Below are 9,762 nucleotides of genomic sequence, written 5' to 3' on the forward strand. Positions count from 1 at the left end.
TGGATTATATGTATGTGTGTTGTCATATCAACTGTTTTTACATGCTTGAAAGAATAAATCAAATCAAAATATCAGTTGGTTTTTTTTTTTTTTTTTGGATTTTCTCACTGTTCAGAGATCTTAACAAATCGGGTGCCTACTTGGCAGTATGCAACATAATGAGTTTGTTCAGCCTTTTTGATATACAGTATAGTAAGAGCAGGCTAACCAGAGTATGCAAGGTTAAAGTAATGAAGGAAAGGTTTACAATCGGTAATTAATCTCAAAGCTCTGTGATCTGCCAATTGCCTGTGCTACAAAGACATTAAGACAAATCAGAATATACAACCATGCTGCAATCATCTAGTCTTGAAAGTGACAGCAACTGGGCTCTTGAAGAGAATAGTGAGATGCGTCCCTAAAATAAAATGCTTAATGACAATTTCAGTGTCATTATTTTTACAAAGTTAGTTAATTTCTTTCAGTTGACATTGTTTAGTACTTATTGTATGACATTTCAATTCCAAGTCAACCTTCCATGGTTCCTTTTTGTCAGTGGGTTTTGTTGTGTTTTGAAGATTTTAACTATCTTTTGTATTGTCAGCATTTGGGGAAGTGATGTACTGAAGGTAATGTACTCAAAGGCTTTAACTTTGTGCTCTTCAGTGAATGATTGCAGTATCTTCATAGACATGAAGGACAATGATCTTGATTTCCCAGCACAGTCATACATCTTGTTCTTACTGTGATAAACATAAAGGGAATTATCTCCATTGGAGATGTCAGTGTGTGGGGTATATTCAGCAGCAAGTGAACATTCAGTTCTTGAAGTTGTTTGGAAGCAGGAAACACAGGCAAGCACAAGGATTTGAGTGACTTTCACAAGGGTCAAATGGCAATGGCTAGGCAACTGGATCAGAGCATCTCTCAAACTGCAGGTCTTGTTGGGTGTTCCCACTCTGCAGTGGTTAGTACCTACCAAAAGTGGTCTGAGGAAGGACAGACAATGAACCAGCGACAGGGTCATGGGTGCCCAGGGCTCACTGATGATGTTGACCTACTGTAGATTAAACCTTTAAATATCATTTATCTTTTTCAAAAGAGTGAGGAGGCTGTTGAATTTGTCTAAAAATGATCTCTAACCTGTCTCCATGAACACAATTTTCACTCCTTTAATACATTTCTATCACTAAATCATACTCTTCCTGCCAGTATAGCTATGGAAGCAAACAGATTCACACAAGCACTGTGAGCCTCAGAGCGAAACGAGTGCCAGCTACGGCTGCATTGACTCCTGTGCACACAGTATTAGGCAGGTGATCATAATGTTATAGGTGATTGGTGTGTGTGTGTGTGTATGTGTGTGTGTGTGTATGTGTGTGTGTGTGTATGTGTGTGTGTGTGTATGTGTGTGTGTGTGTATGTGTGTGTGTGTGTATACATTTATTTATATATTTATTTTGCATGTTGTTTAGGTTTACTGGCACTCCAGTGCCCATATAATGGGTGAAGCCATGGAGAGAATTTATGGTGGCTGCCTGTGCTACGGTCCTCCCATCGAAAACGGCTTCTACTACGACATGTTCCTGGAGAACAACGAGTGAGTTGCTCAGGCTTTGGGTTCATATTTGTCTGTATAATTAGTTGTGTTAGTCAGCTCTGTGTTTTGTTGGTGTATACTTTAAAACTTAGGAGCTGTCAGTCTGGTTCACCGAGACCAGTAACACACAAAACATGCGGCTTGTAATGACACCGATGCTGCCTAGCTGCATTTTTCTTGGGTGTGGATTTTAATTGACATCTTTCTATATTTGCAAACAAGACTAGAAGCCTGAAAGTACAATAATGAGTCAAAGCATTACAGAAATGATGTGAAAAAGACTGATGAGCTTGTAACAAAGATCCATGTCAAAGTCTGGGATGTATTGGACGGTACTGTCACCATGTTGGATACAAAAGACATGAGCAGGTGTCAAGCCTTTAGCAACTTTGACAAGGGCCAAATCATTATGGCTTGATAACAGAGCATTGTCAGAGCATCTCCAAAATGGCAAGGCTCCTGAGGTGCCCATGGTCAGTGGTCCAAGGAGGGGCAAACCATGAACCTGGTGACAAGGTGATGGGAGATATTCAGGAAGATGTCTGTTCCACTGTGGCTCCACCTTGCAACATACAGGCTCCAAAGGATATGCTGCTGTTTTTGTGCCAGATACCACAGGGCACCTTCAGAGCTTTTGTGGAGTCCCTAACTCAGCATTTTGAGGTTGTTTTGAAGGAACATGAGGGACCAGCAGCATATTTGGCAGAGGTGGTCATAATGTTTGGAATCATTGATGTATATCTATTGGACATACAGAACTAGAGAATGTTTTGTGAAGCTTTGAAAGTATGTTGAGACACCCTCAGAAATTTGAACATTTCTTCCATGTAAACACCTTTTTCACTTGACCTTTTCTTGAAACAGATGCAATTCTCTCAGCTTCAGGCTACAGGAGCATGTGAGGACTGCTGTCTAATTAATTCTGCCACCTCCTTAATGAAGTCATTTTATGCTAATAGAATTCTTAGAGGTTTGTTTTGCAAGGATATTTTGACTTTGCTCAAGCCCTAAAGCCAAGGACTTTAAAGTATTTACACATGCTTGGCAGAGGTTATCAGTTTCTGGAAGTCAAAGAATTACATTGGTGAACAAAAGGACTGGTCACATCCACAATGCCCTCTGAAAACTCTAGCAGACTAAATTTAGCACAGGAGACAGTTTGCATATTGATGCAGATTGCTAAGTGAGAAAGTAATTGGTTATTGCTGGCCCTGTTTTGTTTATCTCAAATGTTTTGGACAGGGGCGTATCGAGCAATGACTTTCCATGTCTGGAGAACTTGTGCAAGAAAATCATAAAGGAGAAGCAGCCATTTGAAAGACTGGAGATAAAGAAGGAAACTCTGCTGGAAATGTTCAAGGTATCTTAAAGCATTAACACACACATGCACAAAAGAGGCAAAAGCTGTGGGGAACACTGCATAAGTACTAGGATTTTAAAACCACCTCTTGTCCTTTGTAGTACAACAAGTTTAAGTGCCGCATTCTGAATGAGAAAGTCACCACCCCCACTACCACAGTTTACAGGTGAGTCCAGGGCCCGTACATGTAAACGTTTTTGGTGATATTATCTGTCATTCTTTTTCAGTTGTAAGCAAATCCATGACAAGAACAAAACCAACAATCGATCAACCAACAATTGTAATAAGTATTGCTTGTGTATCCACAGCCTGCCAGGGGTCCTCACAATCGCACCAAACACAACTGAAAACACTTAGTACTCCTGTTTGAGCAACTTTTTTAACTACTGAGGCCAAATCTTTTCGTTTTTTTAAGAATAATAGTATATATTTGTGACCGTACTTTAAACAGGAATTTGCAAAAAATTGAAAGATGAACTAACTTGGTTTTGTTCTTTTTGTGGGATTTGTTGTATGACAAAAATATAGAGTTTTGCTAGCTTTATCCTAAATGCAACTGGTTTTTGTATTCTGTATTTTTAAGAACTATCCAACACCCATAATATTTCTGCATTTCAGGTGTGGCCCTTTAATTGACTTGTGTCGGGGGCCCCACGTTAGGCACACTGGGAAAATCAAGGCACTTAAGATCCACAAGGTGAGTCTTAAAATATCATGTAAACTATTTGTTGTTGTCTGTGTGGATTTATTGTTGGTTAAACATGGTAAGATTTCAAGCCTTGTAGTCTGTGCCCTGAATGCTTGCCAGTAAGCACATTTGTCCCCATTTCGAGAGCAGAGCTACCTCATGTTTTATTCTCAAGGGATTTAATGCACCCAAAAGAATAATGAAAGCTAACATAGTCCTATTATGGTGTTCTAGAATTCATCTACATACTGGGAGGGAAAGGCAGACATGGAAACCCTCCAGAGGATCTATGGAATCTCCTTCCCTGACCCCAAAATGCTGAAAGAGTGGGAGAAGTTTCAGGAGGATGCCAAGAACAGAGATCACCGCAAACTGGGCCGGGTATGATCTGAAATGTGGAGAAGATGTTGGTTAGCAAAAAAGTTGATGGTGAAAGTAATTTTAAAAAGGTCTCAAAGGTTTTAATGTTGCCGGCATGTTACTTAACGTATGTTGGTACATGTCTGTTTAGTTTACGAAGCTGCAAAAACTGAGTTGCAGTGACAATCTCACGCAAAACAAGTACGCCATTAAATGCTTCCAGTGTGTGTGAGCCGGGATTGGGTTGAATGTGTCCGATGTTTCCAAGTCGCACTTTCTGAACAGACCATTTCTGGAGAGTGTAAAATTACCAGCCCTGGTGCATTTGCAGCGGTACGCTCATATGTTCTTGCAAAGAACCATTGTCCTTCAACAAGAAAACCTTATGGTTCTTAACTGTAAGTAAGTAAGTAAAGGTTTATTTGTATAGCACTTTTCACAGATAAAATCCCAAAGTGCTTCACAAAGTCAACAATGCAGAACGCAAAACAAACACAACAATATGCCAACACCACCAACAGATAATATATAAAAACCATAATAAAAATAAATTAAAACAAACTATAAAATCAACTAAAAGCCTGACTAAACAAATGTGTCTTCAGCTGCTTCATAAAACCACCAACAGATTCGGCCATACGCAGTGACAGGGGCAACGCATTCCAGAGTCTGGGAGCCAGAGCCTGAAAAGACAGGTCCCCCCTAGTCTTCAAACGGGTTTTGGGGACCACTAAAACTGTCAAAGACAACCACTTGAAAGTGTCACTTACATGGTAAACAAATTGTTGAGAGTAGGTTATTTACATGTATTGCAAATTTATCTATTAGTCAAAGAAATATTGACAATGGCATAAAAAAAACATACCCATGAATGTTTCAGATGTTAAGTGATGTCAAAATTAACCTGTCATAAAGGAGCATAGATGCACTTTATTAACAATGTACTTAAGATCTTTAACGTCATTGTTGACAGGAAATTAACAGTTCAGGGAGTGTTTGCTGTTTCCAGTTATTCAGTATAATTAATGTGTGGAAAAACACGAGCAGGAGACAGAGTACATTGTACGTATTACTACATGTAATGAGCTGTTGCTGTATTTCAAACTGAAACCAGTTTGTCCTGATTGGTTGCTCTTTCAATTTTCCATCACACTAACAAACCCAGTTGTTTTCCCCTTTCTTTCAGGAACAGGATCTGTTCTTCTTCCATGACCTGAGTCCAGGCAGCTGCTTCTTCCTGCCTAAGGGAGCCTTTATCTACAATGCGCTGATTGAATTCATCAGAGTAAGTCAGAGCTGTTTGGCCTACAGAGAATAATTTCTGTGATCTCAGTCTATACTTTGAGACTCAAGAAAAGACAGATGGTTCTGAGGTAGAAAGTTTAAATTTCCTTGTCCCCGGGGAGATCTGGGGGATATATACATACAGTATATGTATATATCATGAGATATGTTGCTGCATATCTATGTGAAATGATAGTTAAATGTTGATGATGGAGCTTTATGCCATGATATGAGGACTAATCAATATCTTTGCAACCAGGAGCTGGGTGTAATGTTATAGTGTCTTGACTATAATAATTTTAAAATGTGAACATATACATGCACATACAATAAAAAGCTAATTCTTATACCACCTTTTCCCAAAAGAGCAATGCTGTAACTAGATGTTGACATCTAATATATGCTTGTTCAATACCACAGTTCTCATCTTGGGTCAGATAATAGAGGAACCTTTCTCTGTGTGTAGTTTTCTTGTCAACAATTCTGAATCTGAGAATAGCTTATTATTGATACCCATTTATTTAGAATAAATTGAAATGCATCAAATGGTCATGATCGGCAGCAGTGAAGAAAAGCTCTTATTAAGAGCCACACATTAATATATTTTAAAACATTCTCAGTTTTCAGTCAGTGCAGTCACAACACAGTGCATGATGGAAGTCATTTATCTTTAATTTGGAAAAATGGATTTCTGACTGAGGAGGTTTTATGTAATGAGATCAGGTTAATAAAACAGCTCTGCCTGTGCAAGCAGCAACACTGAACAGGCAGAATATCTATAGTGTTGATGACTGTTGGGTCTGTAAAATAAACACTTTGATTTTATTATTGCTATCAGCTTTCTGTTCGAATTTTAAAACTAATATCAAAAGAGGTCACCCAAGGTGTTTTAAAGCACTGTAAGTTGCTGCCTGTTCATTCCAGATTTCCTGCTTCCTCTTGCAGTAAACACTGGTGCTTTTTCAAAATCGTATGTTTTAGACCATGTGTACCTGTGAGTGAGTCCCCCGGTGTTGACAGAAGCAGATTTTAAAGGATGAGGCTGGTCGTTTTCTATACTAATAGTACTTACAGCAACGTTCATACAGCGACTAAAACCGACAATGACTGGAGTCTACTCATGGTTAATGTCTGTCAGATGTCAGTCCTGGATCAACTTGTTCATCTGTGTGATAGATCTGTTGTTCAAAAATGATTAAAAACACATCAGGGAAACACACATAGACTGACAGGCATTAACCATGAGTAGAGGCAGTTCATTGGCAGTTTGTCTCTGTATGGAGATTGCTGAAAATATTAATATAGAAATTGATCTGCCTTATCCTTTAAGCAGTTTATTGTATATGCACAAAATTATGAAGCTGACTTTCTTGAGGTAACAGTCTTATTAAATGTGGCATCTTCTTTGTGAAAAAACCTTGTTCTGTCTTTGACAGGGTGAATACAGAAAGAGGGGTTTCCAGGAGGTGGTGACACCCAACATCTACAACAGCAAACTGTGGCAGACCTCCGGCCACTGGCAGCACTACAGTGACAACATGTTCTCCTTTGAGGTTGAGAAGGAGACCTTTGCCCTCAAACCCATGAACTGCCCTGGACACTGGTGAGGCCTCCTTTTCCTCACATTCAGAGATGTTTTGAAAGAATGGTTTGATTATCAGTTAGGAACTAGAAAAGAATGACCACAAAGGGTAAAGAAAAGAACACCCACTTCTGTTACACACTGTATCAAAACATGCTCCTGTGTGACACAGATATTTGAGTTGGTTTCTGCCTGTAATTATAGACACAGTGTTTGGATGCAAGGCTGTTTGCTCTTCTCTAGCATTAAATGTGCTTGGAACATTACATGAGCTCTGAGTACTGTTATCACAAAACAGTGTTTCAACCTTTGTACAAATTTTAGTTTAATAGCTAACAAAAAAGCTTTCATCACTGTACAGTGGCAAACGTGGCCACCCATTAAGCATTGTTTTGCCATGGTTGAATAGCTTTATAAGAGCCTGCACAGGGTTTTGTTATCAGTTGTTGACTCAGTCTATGTGAAATAGTGTCATATTTCACTGCTACAGTAGTTTGTCATCAAGTTCAGCCCAGCTTGTAATGGACTGATGCACTTGCCATGTTTTCAGTTGGTGAGTGACCCATTTCATTTTACTGCTGAATGCTGCATTGCAGTATACAGAGCAAGACTGCAGCTCTTTGTATTCAGATGTTTTATCTCCTTTTTACTGGTCCAGTCTTTGTACTATCCATGTGGGCAGCTCCTCTGGTAATCACACTGGAATGGAAATTTGGCTTAAAGTCACGTTTTGGCAAACTGTAGTGTCAGTTAAATATTGAATTCAGTTTTTCACAGTGGTTTTGAGGTATTGGAGCAAAGTTCGCTTATTGTGATAACTCTAGGTTGATGTTGGCAGTTGTTTTGTGATGGTTTTTTTGTTTTGTTTTTACACTCTGCCTGTTTATCTGTTTGGCACCAGCCTAATGTTTGATCACCGGCCACGCTCCTGGAGAGAGTTGCCCCTTCGCATGGCCGACTTTGGGGTGCTGCACAGGAACGAGCTGTCAGGAGCCCTAACTGGCCTCACCCGTGTCCGGCGCTTCCAGCAGGACGATGCTCACATCTTCTGCTCCATGGACCAGGTGAGTCCCACAGTAATGCACCGACTTCACTCAGCCAAGTTCACACAAGTCTGATGGTGTGGGGGGAGCTTGGAGTGACCAGTAAATTTGACTTTAATAGCCTTTTGTGACTCCAGAGGGTATGGCCTAACATCTAGTAAATTGTTACAGGATGTTACTTTTGTCAGCACTGGCTGGGAAACAAGAAAATCTGGGGTTTACAGTCAAAAATAAGTAAGCCTGCCAGATCGAGGTAGCTTACTCATCTCTGCTTGAGGCTGCATTATGGCAGAATTATGCTTCTCTGCATAAACAGGCAATTATCTCCACCGACCTGTGCAGAGAAGTATCTTGAACTGTCTATCACAAGTCTGAAAATGTGCAGTTCTCTTTAAGACAGGGTTTGATTCATACATTGTCACATTTTTCTGGTAATACTGCATGAGATACATTGCCAAGAAAAACACTTCAAACCAAGTTAAACAATGGTAAGACAAAAAAAAGCAAACGGCAGCAAGTTATCACACAGTTGCCAGAGAAGTGGCTGTGGAGAATCATTTATACCAGTTTGAAAAATCCTGGTTTGGCTCTCAGCATATCGGTGCATTGCTGAGATAGTATGTTGAATAAATTCACTTAATGTTGTCAGTGAACAGTGTCATATTCTCATTCAACAAGCTGCTATAGCCTGATGTAGCAAGCACTGCCAGTGTTGATGCACACAAACAGGATTGTTCTTAATTACTTTGTTCTAATGTAGTGACACGGCAATTAACAGCCAGGATCCCACTTATTGTTTTTCACCAGCAATGGCAGTGGATTGGAATGATCTGATGATTAATCACTTGGTCGCACTTTGTACACAAAGTATTTCACTTGTAATTTTTCGCTTTCTTTGCAAAAGCTGGAAAGTACTGATTTTTATTATCTGCTAACTCAAAGGAGGAGAGGATATGTTCTTACCCTGTAGTCGCTGTTAAGTTCATAATTATAAAAAAATAAAGTTTAGACTTTTTTGTATGTGATTATTTACTTCAGTCCTTCATAGTGTGTTATATCCTTTTTCGCATTTAAACTCCTTGCTAAAACCTTGTCGTTGATCACATGGGTTGGAAGTGCACGATTGCCCCACAGGGACATGGTAGCAACACGTTACACACTTATGATTAAAGGCTTCTAAGTGGCTTTATTATCCACAAAAACTGAGCATTTTTTCAGAAAAATATTGGATCATCTTATGATTACATCAAAGAATGTCATTCTTTAGCAATGCAGAAATGAAATTAGTTATTACACCAAAAATTAAATGTACAGCCATGTCCAGTTGTATGACAGATTCTGTTACATTTTGTTTTTTTTGACACCAGATTGAGGATGAGATCAAGGGCTGCCTGAACTTCCTGCGGGCTGTGTATGACGTGTTTGGCTTCACTTTTAAACTCAACCTCTCCACAAGACCAGAGAAATTCTTGGGGGACCCAGAGCTCTGGAGCCAAGCAGAGAAGGTAATCAGACGTCCTCTTTTTTTCTTTCATGTAGCTGAAAATGTGAGGAACACTGGAGGCTCCCTGGAGAATTAGGATGCTTCAACAAACAAGGCTGAGTGAGTTAGTCTTGCATGCTTGGTGCTTTCAGTGGTTTTGTTAGGCTTTTTTCAGTGACATGGGACACCTTCAGGTCTAACAGATGAATCTGTAGGAATAGTATTAAAAGAGTTGTTAGTTCAAGGTTCCATACTGCATTCTTTTATCAGTAGTAGCACAGGTACAAAAACGGATAGTCTTTAGTGTCAGGCTCTGAAAGGATGAAAAGAGAGACTGCCTGCCTCAATTTTTATTGTAGGGGGGAGATTTTCTTTCACACATC

At 39.5% G+C, this 9,762-nt stretch overlaps 1 protein-coding gene across 1 annotated transcript in view; it reads left to right on the plus strand.

The window, feature by feature from the left end:
- The window catches only part of tars1 (threonyl-tRNA synthetase 1), a 26,229-nt gene that overhangs the window by 7,373 nt on the left and 9,094 nt on the right, over nt 1-9,762 (plus strand). Inside the window, exons 5-13 of the mRNA XM_020593759.1 lie at nt 1,455-1,579; nt 2,822-2,939; nt 3,041-3,105; nt 3,558-3,636; nt 3,862-4,008; nt 5,174-5,272; nt 6,708-6,874; nt 7,755-7,917; nt 9,264-9,401. Of these exons, the coding sequence (XP_020449415.1) occupies nt 1,455-1,579; nt 2,822-2,939; nt 3,041-3,105; nt 3,558-3,636; nt 3,862-4,008; nt 5,174-5,272; nt 6,708-6,874; nt 7,755-7,917; nt 9,264-9,401 (1,101 nt within the window). The remainder of the gene's footprint in view (nt 1-1,454; nt 1,580-2,821; nt 2,940-3,040; nt 3,106-3,557; nt 3,637-3,861; nt 4,009-5,173; nt 5,273-6,707; nt 6,875-7,754; nt 7,918-9,263; nt 9,402-9,762) is intronic.

The sequence above is a fragment of the Monopterus albus genome, unplaced genomic scaffold (assembly GCF_001952655.1).
Source record: "Monopterus albus unplaced genomic scaffold, M_albus_1.0 scaffold20.1, whole genome shotgun sequence".
Lineage (NCBI taxonomy): Eukaryota > Metazoa > Chordata > Actinopteri > Synbranchiformes > Synbranchidae > Monopterus > Monopterus albus.